We start from the raw sequence: 16,638 nt of genomic DNA on the forward strand, positions 1-16,638 counted from the left end.
ACACGTTAGAGGAGAAACCAGCAGATTGAGTACTACTTCAAACAGTTCTGTGGCCACACCAGCAATTAAATTAAAGCCTGCTGAACTCCCAAAGTTTTCTGGCATCCGCCGAGAGTTTCACCGGTGGAAAAAAGACTGGGAAGCGCTCCAGATGCAGGGAGAACCTACTGGATCCAGAGAGGTTAAAAAGTTCCAACTTCTCGACAGTGTGGATGAGAAGACCATACGAGACCTTCACCTTACAACTTACACAACTGCTGAGGAGGTTTTCCGGGTCTTGGAGAACCGCTTTGGAAATAGGACAACTATAGCCCTTGAGATAGTAGAAGAGCTCCAAAGACTCCAAGCAGTTAAAGGTAACCAGCCCAGGAGGATTGTTGAGCTCATCCAATCTGTAGAAAAAGCCCTGGTCGATCTGAACGAGCTTGGCAAGACCGGTGCTATAAAGAACCCTCTTGTAACAAAGACAATAGAAAGTAAACTTCCTGATGGCCTGAAGAAGGAATGGCTTCTTCATGTAGCTGGCAAAGGTGATGAAGCTGAAGAAGACAAGCGATTTGACTACCTCCACAAGTTTCTTCAAGGTCAAGAAGCCATCTATGAGAAGCTGGACCAACTGAGAGAGGAGGAACCAAAACCGAAATCTGAACCTCGGCAAGCTCGAACCAGAACCTCCACCCAACTAAGCGACCAGGCTCAAGGATGTGTGGTCTGCGGAGACTGCAAGCATAAGAAAAGGCTATATTTCTGCCAAAAGTTTCGCACGCTTAAGCTGTCAGAGAAAAGAGATGCTGTCCTGAAGCTGGGAGCCTGCAAAAGATGCCTGGAGATTCACAAGGAAGGTGACTATTGTAAATCAGAGTTTCTGTGCAGGAGGCCAGACTGCATAGAAGAGCGTGTTACAGAACACCACTATTACCTCTGCCCGAGAGCTGGTACATCCAAAGGGAATGTCGTCCAGAGGTCCAATAACAGCAAAGTGGGAGGTGACACAAGAGAACATTATACCCAAGCCCAAGAAGAGTTCATTAAAAGTCTCTCACCTGAACTTGCGGAGAAGTGTTGCAATGCCTTTTGCAACACTATAGCCAGAACCTCTCTTGTGTCCAACCAACCCAGTCTTCTAGCAGAGAATGGAATAGTGGAGTGGCCAGTCATCATGATGCTCTTAGAGGTCACGGCCAATGCAGGACAAAAAGTTGGGACTTTGATCGACCTGGCATCGGATACAAACTATATAACTCATGATGCAGCTGATCGTTTGAACCTTAGAAGTGAAGCCATAACCCTTGTTGTCCATGGTGTGGGAGGAATGAAAGTTCAAGTCACCACAAAACGGTACCTCCTAAAGATCCGGGTCCGCACAGAGCAAAGCAATGTCAGATCCCACCAACTCCTCTGCTATGGTTTGGACAGCATTGCAGAGATTCACAAACATGTGACAGCCAAAAGACTCCAAAAATTCTTTCCAGATGTCCCCCAAAATGAACTTGTTAGACCAAGACAGATACAGCTTTTGATAAGCCATAAGGAAGGGCGACTGGTCCCACAGAAAATACGCACCGTTGGGGACCTTGTACTATGGGATGGGCCATTGGGAAAGACAATTGCAGGGACACACCCTAGTCTGTTTGAAGAGGCTACAGTTACAGCACACCAGTCCAGAGCGCACTTCGCCAGATCCATGAGAGCAGCAGCATTGATGTATGAAGAACATATCTGCGCCCCGAAATGTGGAGGATGTCGCTGCGGCAGTTGTCAACTTGGTGGCAAAGAAATGACTCTGGCTGAAGAAAGGGAGCTGGAAGTTGTTAAGGGTGGCCTGACTTATGTTGGTGCTGATGACCACAGTGATAGTCCACACTAGTCTGCGGTGGGAGAATCCATGGCTTCAGGGAGGATGGCGCTGCAGTTCCCCTTCTGCCTTTCAATGCATGGGTCTCTACTTTATTGGCACGGGAGGCGCACGAGGAGGGTCATGAAGGTGTGGCTGCAACCCTGCTGAAAATGAGGAGGAAAGCCTGGGTCATCCAAGGAAGAAAAATTTCCCAAAAAGTAGTGGATAACTGCCTTTTCTGCAAAAAGTCAAGAGCAAGAAGGTGCGAACAGGTAATGGCTGACTTACCTGCTGAAAGAGCCACACCTGCAACTTCACTACAGTCGACCTCTTCGGACCGTACCTTGTCAAAGATGACATCAAGAAACGGGTCTCAATGAAAGTGTGGGGTGTCGTCTTCATCTGTATGGCCAGCAGGGCAATTCATGCAGACCTGGTCAACACAATGTCGACAGAGAGCTTATTGATGGCTTACCAACGCTTTACTGCAATTAGAGGGCACCCAAGAAAGATCTGGTCCGACCCGGGGACAAACTTCATCGGCGCCAAACCTGTCCTAAGAGAGCTGTACCAGTTCCTGGATGCTCAGAATAGAACTTCAATAGAAGAGATGTCGGCTCAAAAAGGTACCAAATGGGAGTGGACAATTCACCCTGCTGACTCACCTCACCGCAATGGGGCTGCTGAAGCCGCTGTTCGCATTCTCAAGAAGGCACTGCAGAGCCTGGGCAACAACACTGGCCTTAGCTACAGCGAGCTTCAGACAACACTACAACTTGCTGCAAACCTTGCCAACGAATGCCCAATAGATGCCAGGGTGCAGAGCCATGAAGAAAGCGGTCAGAACTTGACAGTGAAAAACCGCCGCTCAAGACTGGAAAAGGACCAGAAAAGTGACCACACGTGTCCAGAGAGACAAGTAAAGTATCTCAGCCAATCATGACTAGCGGGAAGGTTGCTTTCTTTTTCTGTGGCTAAACCAACTAGGCTCATAATTTAACCATTTTATTTGTATTTACAGATGGCATACAAGTTTGTTATTAAGGCACATGAAAGTTCACGTTAGAGAAGGCATTTCTGGCCAAAAAAAATTGACAACAGCATTTTGACAACAACAAAAATGTTTACGTTCAAACGGCTCTCCTGTGAAGTAACCCGTGACATACGCCTAGTTCCTGAAACGGGTCACATATATCAACGAATTGGCAGGGGCACTAGACACCGTTGCCCTAGAGCACACAAAAAACCTATACATACCTCGTCCTAAATATCAGCGCCACAGGCAACTTCCACAATGCTGTGAATGATTTGAGAGACAAGGCAAGAAGGGCCTTCTATGCCATCAAAAGGAATATGAAATTCGACATACCAATTAGGATCTGGCAAAAAATACTTCAATCAGTTATAGAACGCATTGTCCTTTATGGTTGTGAGGTCTGGGGTCCGCTCACCAACCAAGAATTCACAAAATGGGACAAACACCAAATTGAGACTGCATGCAGAATTCTGCAAAACTATCCTCAGTGTACAACGTAAAACACAAAATAACGCATGCAGAGCAGAATTAGTCCGATACCCGCTAATTATCAAAATCCAGAAAAGAGCCGCTAAATTCTACAACCACCTAAAAGGAAGTGATTCCCAAACCTTGCATAACAAAAGCATCGCCTACAGAGAAATGCACCTGGAGAAGAGTCCCCTAAGCAACCTGGTCCTGGGGCTGTGTTCACAAACACAAACAGACCCCATTGAGCCCCAGGACAGCAACACAATTAGGCCCAACCAAATCATGAGAAAACAAAAAGATAATTACTTGACACATTGGAATTAACAAAACAACAGCAAACTAGAATGCTATTTGGCCCTAAACAGAGAGTACACAGTGGCAGAATACCTGACCACTGTGACTGACCTAAACTTAAGGAAAGCTTTGACTATGTACAGACTCAGTGAGCATAGCCTTGCTATTGAGAAAGGCAGCGGTAGGCAGACCTGGCTATCAAGAGAAGACAGGCTATGTGCACACTGCCCACAAAATGAGGTGGAAACTGAGCTGCACTTCCTAACTTCCTGCAAAATTCCTAACTTCCTGCCAAATGTATGACCATAGAGACACATATTTCCCTCAGATTACACAGACCCACAAAGAATTCAAAAACAAACCCAATTTTGATCAACTCACACATCTATTAGGTGAAATACCACAGTGTGCCATCACAGCAGAAATATTTGTGACCTGTTGCCACAAGAAAAGGGCAACCAGTGAAGAACAAACACCATTGGAAATAAAACCCACATTTATGTTTATTTATTTTCCCTTTTGTACTTTAACTACTTGCACATAATATGACATTTGCAATGTTTACTGTAAATTTTTTATTGTTTATTTCACTTTTGTTTATTATCTATTTCACTTGCTTTGGCTATGTAAACATATTTTCCCCATGCCAATAAAGCACTTCAATTGAATTGATAGCTAGTGAGGGGGAGAGAGAGAGCAGATAAACAGGGGGGCAAGACATACTAGACCAGCCCCCAGACTACTACTACCACTAGACCAGCCCCCAGTACACTACTACCACTAGACCAGCCCCCAGTACACTACTACCACTAGACCAGCCCCCAGTACACTACTACCACTAGACCAGCCCCCAGTACAGTACTACCACTAGACCAGCCCCCAGTACAGTACCACCACTAGACCAGCCCCCAGTAAACTACCACCACTAGACCAGCAGCCAGTACAGTACTACCACTAGACCAGCCCCCAGCACAGTACACCGCTAGACCAGCCCCCAGCACAGTACACCACTAGACCAGCCCCCAGTACAGTACTACCACTAGACCAGTCCCCAGTACAGTACTACCACTAGACCAGCCCCCAGTACAGTACTACCACTAGACCAGCCCCCAGTACAGTACTACCACTAGACCAGCCCCCAGTACAGTACTACCACTAGACCAGCCCCCAGTACAGTACTACCACTAGACCAGCCCCCAGTACAGTACTACCACTAGACCAGCCCCCAGTACAGTACTACCACTAGACCAGCCCCCAGTACAGTACTACCACTAGACCAGCCCCCAGTACAGTACTACCACTAGACCAGCCCCCAGTACAGTACTACCACTAGACCAGCCCCCAGTACAGTACTACCACTAGACCAGCCCCCAGTACAGTACTACCACGGAGAGGAAAGAAGATAATCAAATGTGAGAGATTTATTTTGTTACCATTTAAGGCTTTAGCCAAGTTTAAACTGAGTCAACCAGGGCATTAGCATCGGGCCTAATTCCCCTCTACACGCACACTTCCCCAAACGGCAGAAGTTTCTCAGTTTTCTCTACACTTTCTTTGTCTCCCTCTTCTTTACCTTCCTCCCTTTTTTATTTTCGAAAAAACTAGATAATTTCTCTGGGGGGAATGTGCTGTACCCAATGTTTCTTTTATACCATAATGATCAGGAAGTCAGATATTATTTATTTATTTGGTCTAGGAACGGCAACAATACTGTGCACACACATCACAAAGACGAATGGAGGACTCACACTCTCATTAGTAAGCAAAAGTTCAGCAGCCCAAATGGTAGTGCGAGTGTGTGTGGGGGTGTAGACAGTACATGAGTAAGGGAAGAATATGTCCAGGCCCTCTACCTTGGAAATGCCAACCTCTTTATAACTATTTATAACAAGTGACTCCATAGCTGTAGAGCTTCAACATATTTATTGTGTAATGAAGTTTAAATCTTCCTCGACTGCGAGCTGTTTTAAAAACATCATTAGGAATTCCACAATCATAAAACACAAATGGGATCTTTTCATACAAGTTGTATAAAGGAAAAACACTTTAAGGTACTCTGAAACACAACCCAGTGAGCACACACTGGTTGAATCAACGTTGTTTCCACGTCCTTCCACTAAAATGACCTTGAACCAATGTGGAATGGACGTTGAATTGACGTCTGTGCACAGTGAGAAGTGACAACGTTTTCTAAACAAGGCTAATTCATAATGAGAAACTAGGATCCATATGTGACTCGTTTCAGTAAACTAGATGTATGTCGCGTGTCACTAATTCACAGGAGAGCCATTTGAACGTAAACTTCTTCTTTTTTTTGGTTCATAATGCGTTTTTTTGTTAGAAATGCCTTCTGGAACATGTGAATTTTCATGTGCCTTAATAACAAACTTGTATGCCATCTGTAAATACAATTGTAAAATTACGAGCCTAGTTGGTTTAACCACAGAAAAAGGAAAAACCTTCCCGCTCGCCATGATTGGCTGAGATAATGGATGGGCTGGACATACCAAGAGATGATTTCGTATTGGTCTGCCATGTAGCACGCTCCTGTCTATAACAAAGGGCTGCTCCGTATTTGTAGGTAATCCTTTCTAAATCGGCTTTAAAACATTTTTTTTTTAAAGGTATCACGAATAACTGCACAACTGTTGCTCTCCACTTTTTGGAGGACAGAGTTCTGAAATCAGTGGAATTCCCGGTGGACGCAAAGTATGATAGCTAAGGAGATAATGGGACTGGCGTTTGATTGCACGGAGGGAGTCGTAAATAGAACACACAGAAGGCTGTTGTATAAAATACCTGTCTCCGGATTACATCTAAGGGTAACCATGACATCCGTGACAGAGAGGGAGAAACGTTCATTCATGTATACAGGTAAGAGTCTAGCTAGCTACATTTTCAGATATTATAAGTTTCTACTTTTGTCAGAAAGTTTTTTTTCATTGCAAGTTATAGAGTACTGTTAGCTAGCTAGCCACCGTTGGCTGGCTGGATCGCTAGCTACCGTTATGTGTATGATCTGTTAGTAATATTATTCAGATCTCAGGGCCAATTTGCATTGCTAGTTATAGCCTAATGTTAACTAGCTAACATTGAATCGAGTTGGTTAGCTACCTGCAGATTCATGCAAGGTAGTCATGTTTATGAGTTTGGATTACGGTTCATTGTTTAGCTAGCTACATGTCTAAACAAAAAGACTCCACTATGCAAGGTACCATTTCACTGTACCATTTACACCTTCTGTATCCTGTGCATGTGACAAGTAAACTTTGATTTTATCTGATATAGTGTGTTTACCAGAGACGGTAATGTGAAGAACAACATGACCTGCACTAAAGTCAAATGAGGATATAACGTTAGGCCAACGAGACAGTGTCCAAGTTCTAACATTCTCCGGTAGAATGCCCTGCTTTTATTTCCTCACATTCACAACCGTAAGTTATTTTCTCTAATTAACTTACCATTAACTTGTAAATAAATGATCTTGTTGTGAGTTTATTGTCCTGTAATAATGAATACAAATTAGCTAAAAAGTTAAAGACGTTGTCAGCTATATGATGTGGTCATTATTTGAACTGGCTAGCCAGCTAACGTAACGTTAGCTACTGTAGCTAACAAGCTAGAAACTAACCAAAACATTGTTTGGAAAGTTGCTTTTATAGTTGCCTGGTTTGGTAGATTGAAATACACTAAATTCATTTTTTAAACAGATGAGTTTATTGGAGTTAGAATACACCAGTTACGCTATTTTGGACCACCAGGCTGCTGATTTCATGCATGTGAATCCTTAAACAGATGGGTGGGGCTAAGACTTAAGACGGTGTAGTGACGCCTCTATAACTGAGATGCAATGCCTTAGACTGCTACGCCACTTGGGAGCCCCAAAGACAAAGAAGAGCTCTCCAGCAGGGGAACCAAAACATTCAAGGACCATTTTCTCAAAAGTGGGGTTACAAGTTTATCAACTTTCAAAGCAGAGTTACTTTCCCATTGTTCCTCAACGGTAGTGTGTGATACACCATTTTCTAGCTCCGAGTCTCTACTTTTATCCAATGTAAAAAACACAATTTCAAATTTTGCTACATAAGACCGAATTGAGCCGGTCGGTCACATATACTCAATATATACTGGATACAAGGTCTGCGTCCTTGTAGAGAGCAAGCAAGGCCATTTGTCAAAAGGTTGAGTCAATCCTCACAAGAAACCCACATAATAAAGGCCATGAAAGGGTGGATACACACAAGACACACACAGAAACCTGGAAAATACTCTACACACATTTCATGCACATATACTGAAATGAAGCCGTAAACACTGTTTGGCCATTTGTCAGAGGTTTGTCTGTCCTTCACGAGCAAACAAAAGAAGCACATGTAATAGGGGACTTAAACCTTGTGTTAACTCTTAAGCCTTGTGCTGACCCTTAACCCTTGTGTTTACCCTTAACCCTTGTGTTGTCTTAAGGGTAAAAAATGACCCGCCAATATGTTTAATAGCAGAGAAAACCTACTAAATTATATTTTTTCAACTTGAAATTTGATGAATTTTCCTAGAATGACCCCAACATTAGAAAAAGTGAAACATTGCCTTCATGTTCAGATTTCCATGAAAGCTGTACACCAACAGTGTACAAAGATTGTCTAAGGGTCATTTTTGACCCAGCAGTTCTAAAATAATTTGCACACCACAACAACAAAACACACACACACACACACACACACAATGACAAATTGAGATTATGTGTGCTACTGATTGAACTCAGCCAGCAGCTCCTGAACAGGAAGATCACCATTGTCACGTTCGTCGTAGGAAGGAGACCAAAGCGCAGCGTGATGTGAATACATCTTATTTAATGATAACGAAGAACAATAAACAAACTAATACAAAATAACAAAACGAACGCGAAGCTAAATATAACGAGTGCAGACATGCAAAGTCACATAGACAATCACCCACAAACCAAACTGGAACATGGCAACCTAAATAGGATCCCCGATCAGAGACAACGATAAACAGCTGCCTCTGATTGGGAACCAATCTAGGCCACCATAGACCTACATAATGCCTAGACTACACACACACCTAGACATACCAAAACCCTAGACAAGACAAAAACACACATACCACCCTCGTCACACCCTGACCTAACCAAAATAATAAAGAAAACAAAGATAACTAAGGTCAGGGCGTGACAACCATGGTCGGCATAGTTAGAAAGACCTCCCCCCTGCACTCCTTTCTGCTCCTTTATTAGGCTATACTGGTGCTCTCTCTTGCTAAAACAAATGTTTACACCTATAGCAATAATAATAATAATAATAAATAATAATAACCCTATACTTTATGACAGGTGTGTTGTAATAAAAACAGGTGGTGTCCACTGATTAAATGCAGTCTTTCTGCATTGTGAAGAGGGAAAACCCAGATATTCACAAAGTTTGTGATGAAGGACAGGGTGTTTCTTCATGCAAAATTCAATTAAGCTGCTTTATTTTAGTGGTTTAGTGAAGGCCCAGTCATTTTGTTACCCTTAGTAAAAGGGGAGTATACAGAATGTTAAGACTACACAAGGGGTTTTAAGTAAAATGCCCCATAGCTAGCTATCCAAAAAGTATCCAAGCTCTTTTCATTTGAGGCTACAGTATATACAAAATATGGAGATATATCTATTTTTCTCTTTCAACTAATTGAAGAGCATTCAGGGCAGTGTTCAGAGTTGCCGGGCTCTTTATTGCTAAATAACTCTAAGTGAGAAATTGGCAATTAGCTGCCCATTCTTCTAAGTGTTATGTATGAACTGGCACTTTCCTCGCTGCACGTTAAATATTTAATTTAACTTTTATTTAACTAGGCAAGTCAGTTAAGAACAAATTATTATTTACAATGATGGCCTACCCCGGCCAAACCCAGAAGACGCTGGGCCAGTTGTGCGCCGCCCTATGGGACTCCCAATCACCGCCGGTTGTGATACAGCCTAGATTCGAGATGCAGTGCCTTAAACCACTGCGCCACTCGGGAGCCACCCAATCAACGCTCATCAAGACGTACCAAGAAAAATAATCAGACGTAACGAGAGCAAGGTAAAAAAAAGTATATATTTTTTATTTATTTATTTAAAAAAAAAATGTTTTTATACATTTGAGATTGGCAGCATTAACTTGAATTTGTACTCTTGCACAATTCCATACACCCAGGGGGAAGGGGGGGGGGGGAAATCAACTACACAACCATGGGGAAATAAAACACTTTGGGGAAAGTACATTGGTACAGGTTAGAGGTCATAATGGATCCACATGTACCCGAATACCCAACAGCCCATCTGGCACATGAGTGGGTCCACAACCAGAATTCTAAATAATATCACGGATCTGGTTCGGATCTGATTGTCACGGGTCTCTGGTACATGTAATTTTAACTGATTTGCCCGGAAGAGAATGCACAGATCCGAATGCAACTGCTACAGTGGAGCGAGAGAGAGAAGTTGTCGTTTTTAAGCCGCTGCTCTTGCTTTTCACCAGAGTGGCGCTTGTTGTTGGCCAATCATAAGTAATCAAATCGGCTACTACCTCGCTCCGTGTGTGGCAAAAGTTAGGCGATATCTAATCAGTGGAAGATGGAATTAAAAGTTAAAGGAGAAGGATAGACTACAAGAGCCAAGAGGTAGGCTGCTACTTAATATTCTGAATGGAATTGTTGTTATTAGTAACTGTAGGATGATAAAGCGCAGGCACTGCAGCCTTAGTTAGCCTAGCTAGCTACTCTTCCAGGTTTGATGCAGTCCAAGACCAGTACTACATAATCATATTTGATGATAAATAACCTAGCTATGGCAGCTATTAGTCTACTATAGCGTGAGTTGGCTTGGTTGGTTGCTGTCTCTCGTCTCTCCCTCCCTGCTCCCCATGTCACCTAGCAGTTAAAGGCATTGGGCCAGTAAACAAAAGGTTGCTGGTTTGAATCCCTGAGTTGTCAAGATAAACAAATAACATAAACTCACCCCATTCCGTACAAATGTGCGCAAACGCGACATTCAAACGAGGCTGCAAAGAAAACTAATGGGACTGTGTTGACTTCAAAATCTGGGGTGTGAACTACGTTTCTATTCAAGCGTTGATCGACATGGTAATGGCTCTATAGTATTGGAGAAAAGTTGAAAAAATCTGACCCTCCGTTACATCGTGACGTGTCATGCCGTAACGTACAGCACGCATAAAGCAACTATTTCTGTCTTACAATCTCTCTCCACCAGGTGTAGCACTTCTCTCATCGTTTAAAAACAAGAAATGGACAGTGACGGGGTAAGGGGGGGATACCTAGTCCTTTTTTTGCTTCATCACTGTAAGCGATCGTCACTCTCAAAGCTGATGTTTACTTCTGAAGATCACGTTAGCACCGTCCTAAAAACCCGATTCAAATTCGACACAAACCTTCAAATAGGTATGTAATGACACATTATATAAACTCTTTATAGTGTTTTATTTACATTTTAGAGGTGATAAGTTGGACAGATCGAGTAAAAAAAAAGGCGTTTGCCCACACATCTCCTCTCCTTCTCACTACCACGCATTAGTTTTGCTTCCCCACCCGCCATTTTTAAAAAGACCCGAAAGAAACGGGCAGCGTGGAGGTCTCGGCATGAATTCTGTTGGAAAGGGGAGAAATTGTGCTTTACATTGGTATTGACATTACAGTTGATCTGGAAGTATTACGTTTTTTGGGCGGTAAAATAAGGTCAATTGTATGGACCAAGGCGATGTACAAAAGTGAGTGAGTTTACTTTATGCCGTTCTGCCTTTGGGCAAGACAGTTAACCCCCCAACAACACCCACTCCCCAGGTGCCGATGACATGTATGTCGGTAAAGCAGCCCCCCACACCTCTCTGATTCTGAGGGGATGGGTTGACATGTCAGTTGAATGCTGTTGTGTAACTGACTAGGTTCTCTTTCCCCTCTCTCCATGTCGTTCACACGACGGCCCCTCTTCGACCTGCTAGAGCGCCACCTTTCTCCCTTTAAAATAATAAATAACTTATTCATATCGGTTCCGGGTGGAAAATCCCCAGCTCGATTTTGGAAACGTGTCCAACTTTTTTGTACCCGTGAAGACCTCTAGTACAAGTACATCGGGATGAACGAACAACAAACCAACACAGAGGTAATACAGCGATAAACTTAAAAACAACATGAACAGGAGAACATTGGTTTGGGTAATATTGCCATAATGTTGCGTCAGTCCTTCTAACTACAGCAGCTTGGTATCATGTAAGACATGGGGATATGGTCACCTTATCATGACATCATCAGACTGTGCCACTAAGCATTTTTCTGTGCATCAAGGAGTTCACAGCAATGGAAGCTCTTTTTTTTTGTCATGGCTGGATGACCTTGACTGTTGGAAGAAGTTACAGGTGCCTTATTATTGCATACAGGAAAAGCTCAACTAAGGCGGTGTTCCAAACCATAAACGTGGACACTTTACCTCTGCCCTTTGAGGACTGACCTGGGTGAATCTTAAGGGGCGGATAGGTAGGACTGATAGTTCCACTGCATTAAACCTTGCAAGTTTTTGGCAAATTGGTTTCACCTATCCAGACCTTCCTTATCTGTGATGGTAAATCACTAAGAGGCAAGGAGACAACGTTTGAGTTTGGAACATGGCCAAAGTGTCTACAGAACAGTTCACAGACAGACACGGTGTTCTAACCAAGACACGGTGTTCTAATCAAGACACGGTGTTCTAATCAAGACACGGTGTTCTAATCAAGACACGGTGTTCTAACCAAGACACGGTGTTCTAACCAAGACACGGTGTTCTAATCAAGACACGGTGTTCTAACCAAGACACGGTGTTCTAATCAAGACACGGTGTTCTAACCAAGACACGGTGTTCTAACCAAGACACGGTGTTCTAACCAAGACACGGTGTTCTAACCAAGACACGGTGTTCTAACCAAGACACGGTGTTCTAATCAAGACACGGTGTTCTAATCAAGACACGGTGTTCTAATCAAGACACGGTGTTCTAATCAAGACACCGATCACAACTACTTGGCATAACATTCTCTCTTGAGTTTTAGACAAAGACACAAACAAATAAACAGTCACACAAGTCCAAATTGCTACAGTGCAAAGACTGGATAAAGATCAGCCTTCAAGCCCACTACATGGTAGGAGTGGTCTGCTAGGAGTCTGATAGTTTTACCGTGTTGGTCTGTGCTTAAATTTCAACTCACTTGAAGTCAGATTAAGCCTTCTAATGTAAGATTAATTTTCAGATTGAAATCAACTATAAAAAGTTATTGGGTTTATTGTGGTCTGATGTAGCTCAGTTGGTAGAGCATGGCATTTGCAGCGGCAGGATAGTGGGTTCGATTGCCGGGATCAAGTAGTTGCTTTGGATAAAAGCGTCTACTTAAATAGCATATTATGATTATATAGTGAACAAAAATATAAAACGCAACAATTTCAAAGATTTTAGTTAGTTACAGTTCATATGTGGAAATCAGTCAATTGAAATAAATTCATTAGGCCCTAATCTATGGATTTCATATGACTGAGAATACAGATATGCATCTGTTGGTCACAGACACCTTAAAAAATAATACGGGCCTTACAACGGGCCTCAGGATCTCGTTACGGTATTTTTGTGCATTCAAATCACCATCGATAAAATGCTATTGTGTTCGTTGTCTGTAACTCATGCCTGCCCTTACCATAACCCCACCGCCACCATGGGGCACTCTGTTCACAACGTTGACATCAGCAAACCGCTCGCCCACACAACACCATTCACATGGTCTGCGATTGGGAGGCCGGTTGGATGTACTGCCAAATTTTCCAAAACAATGTTGGAGGCGGCTTATGGTAGAGAAATACGTTTTTGGTGCATATGGAACATTTCTGTGATCTTTTATTTCAGCTCATGTTACCAACACTTTACATGTTGCGTTTTATATTTTTGTTCAGTGTACAGTATATTAATGTTCAGTTCGCCAAAAAACATTAATTTGAATCATAACACACGAAAAAGCAGACAGCGTGCATCAGGATAAGACAGTATAGAAAATACATCAAACTATCACATATCACTATACAGTTTGCTCTAGGCTATACACTTTATTGTCTGAGACGAACGTCCAGTATGGTGACGTGTTGTATCTTGCATGTGCTTGACGTGGTGTGTCATCAACTAGAGCCAGTGGTATCTAGTCTTCCCGGTCAAAATTGTGTGTAACCTATGGATGTTGACTGAGGGTTTTACCCCCTAATAGTTGAGGGAAAGACAATGTTCTTAATACTAGAAGTATCAATGCGCTTTGAACACATGGTAAAATTGGCAAGCCAGTGGGCGATTTTCAACAGTTGTTTTGTGTGGGCAGGTGCTTAGAGTAGATAGTGTGAGAGCACTATGATTAGTCAGGTGTCATATAGCACACCAGAAGTTCTACATGGCCACCAGGAGTGGATCAGATTGATGTCACTGACAAACATAAGTGAACTCGATTCAGGGAAAGCACAACATACATAACATATATTTTTTTAAATCTCAAGAATTGAATATTTTCAATATGTCCCCCTTTTCAAACAACCGGTTCAAAACCCAAAATATATTAAAAACAGAGCACTAAAAACTAAAAATACCAACTTCTAGCACATATGCGCTACAAATATATAAACTGAACTATTCATGTATGTAACTGTTTGTTTAAAAAAAATCGCTTAATTCCTCTCCTTAATATAAATCAAGTAGAAATCTCTAGAATAGAAAATAAAAAAGGAGTCGACTTAAAAGTAGACCAGCTGCATTTCGTTTTTTTCCCCCCTCTCTTGTGTTCGTTCTCTCCATCCAGGTGGGCTTTGTGAACTTTGCCCTCTGCTAAAACACAGTAGAGCCTGGGAGGGCGGGCGGCGCAGCAGAAAGATGCTGGCCTCCCTAAAACAAGCCCCTATCCAAACCGAGGAGCTTAGCAAAGCGCACATACAGTAGGGGAGTGCTGATTCATATCTCAGTAATAACACAAAAGAGGTCAGCCTAGTTGGTCAAAGGTGTATTGTGGCATTGATATAACTGAATCGGGGAGACCAGCAATGAAAAAGAGGATGTTTTTCCTTCAGTGTTGGGTATAGGGTAGGAACCAGCAGACACCATGGTCCCTTGAAGAGTATGGTTCCACTACCTGTATTCTAAGTCGACTTCCACTCATATTCGGTGGTAGAACGGGAGGCTCCTCACTGGAGGCTAGCCCCCTGGTCCTCAGTGTGGAGGCTAGCCCCCTGGTCCTCAGTGTGGAGGCTAGCCCCCTGGTCCTCAGTGTGGCGGCTAGCCCCCTGGTCCTCAGTGTGGCGGCTAGCCCCCTGGTCCTCAGTGTGGCGGCTAGCCCCCTGGTCCTCAGTGTGGAGGCTAGCCCCCTGGTCCTCAGTGTGGCGGCTAGCCCCCTGGTCCTCAGTGTGGAGGCTGCTGATGGGAGGACGGCTCATAATAATATCTGGAATGGAGTCGATGGAATGTTATCAACCACATGGAAACCACGTCTTTGATGTGTTTGATACCATTCCATTGACTCCATTCCAGACATTATTATGAGCCGTCCTCCCCTCAGCAGCCTCCACTGAGGACCAGGTCTCAGTGTACAGTAGGCAAGACTGCAGCCATGGCCCATCACACAGTCAAATGTACCCCAGGTCCACACTCAAATCCCTGTCTTCTTAAGGGATGCGTCTGGCAAGTCATAAAAGAGGGATGGGAGCAGACTCCGTCCCCTAAAAGACAAAAGTTCTGCTGTTGCTCCTAGCATCGGTCACCGCCTGCAATGGGATGAGAGATGTATTTTGATGTTCCATTATTTCAAAACAAATCCAAGTACATTCACAATTCCATCTATTTTACTTGTTGCTAGATTAACGTAAATTGATACAGTTTAAATTGTGGATAGACACGAGTATACTAGGTTATTGGGCTGGACCAAGCAGCAACACATCGAATTGATTCTTAATTAGTAGAATCAGTGACTTGTTCATTCGGCACCAAACAGAAGAAATCATACTGAAACAGGGACTACCTGGTTTCTTTTTATTTTCCTATTCCAAACGTTTAGTTACAGTGTGCCCTACTGAACATGACCCATGTGTTTGGCTGTTTGTCTGGAGCAAAATCCAGCATCGGCATCAGCACCAGTAGGGTTAGTTTGCCCTAAATTCTCCTGAGTTCTCCTCTTAAAGGGATAGTTTGGCATGTTGGCACTACAGTGCTTTCAGAAAGTATTCACACCCCTTGACTTATTTCACATTGTGTTGTGTTACATCCGGAATTCAATAATAAAACATTTAAAAAAAACATGAGCTGGCGCACACCCAGAAAATAGTTTGTGTGGAGGTGCTGACTAACGGCGAATAAACTCGCACACTCCATGTATAATCTCCCAGCAATTTAATGGGTATTTACAAACGTTTCGGCATCACTGTGCCTTCCTCAGGGTGATGTCATGAATACTTGAACCAGGTTATGTAAACACACAGTGCAATTAGTGTAACCAATGACAGTGGTGAGGGGTGTGTCATAATGATTAAGTTAATTAAAATTAATTTGTGAAACTGTTAAAAAAATTGTATATGGCATATAACATTTTATGCTATTGTTATCATATAGAAACATAATGGAATATTGTACATCATACTAACATCAACATACATTATTGTTTCATTCAATTTCACATAATTTTGTATTTCTTTTTTGTTACATGTAATATTGGTTCAACCTTAATATATAATGATCATCATCAACAGGGGGAACATATTAGGTGTACGCTAATAAGCTGTAAAAATAATTATTACATTTATAAGACTTAAACCAAATGAAAATGTGTTCATAAGAAGAGCCTGAGATCAAAGTCAATATTCAGACCACTAGGGGTCAATGTTTTTAGATAGGATATCCAGTAAGCCTCTCTTTGTAGAAGTAGGATCTCAATGTGACCTCCTCTCCTTGGTAGAGCAACATGCT

General features: G+C 42.7%; 1 protein-coding gene across 6 annotated transcripts in view; it reads right to left on the reverse strand.

Annotated features, from left to right (window-relative positions):
* Window positions 1-9,719: 9,719 nt before the first annotated feature.
* LOC139559667 (activated CDC42 kinase 1-like) overlaps window positions 9,720-16,638 on the reverse strand; it is a 115,900-nt gene continuing 108,981 nt past the window's right edge. For all 6 annotated transcript variants that reach the window (XM_071375864.1, XM_071375868.1, XM_071375865.1 and 3 more), the window contains one exon: window positions 9,720-15,443. In XM_071375864.1, the coding sequence (XP_071231965.1) occupies window positions 15,437-15,443 (7 nt within the window). In that variant the 3' untranslated portion in view covers window positions 9,720-15,436. The remainder of the gene's footprint in view (window positions 15,444-16,638) is intronic.

Source organism: Salvelinus alpinus, chromosome 30 (genome assembly GCF_045679555.1).
Source record: "Salvelinus alpinus chromosome 30, SLU_Salpinus.1, whole genome shotgun sequence".
Lineage (NCBI taxonomy): Eukaryota > Metazoa > Chordata > Actinopteri > Salmoniformes > Salmonidae > Salvelinus > Salvelinus alpinus.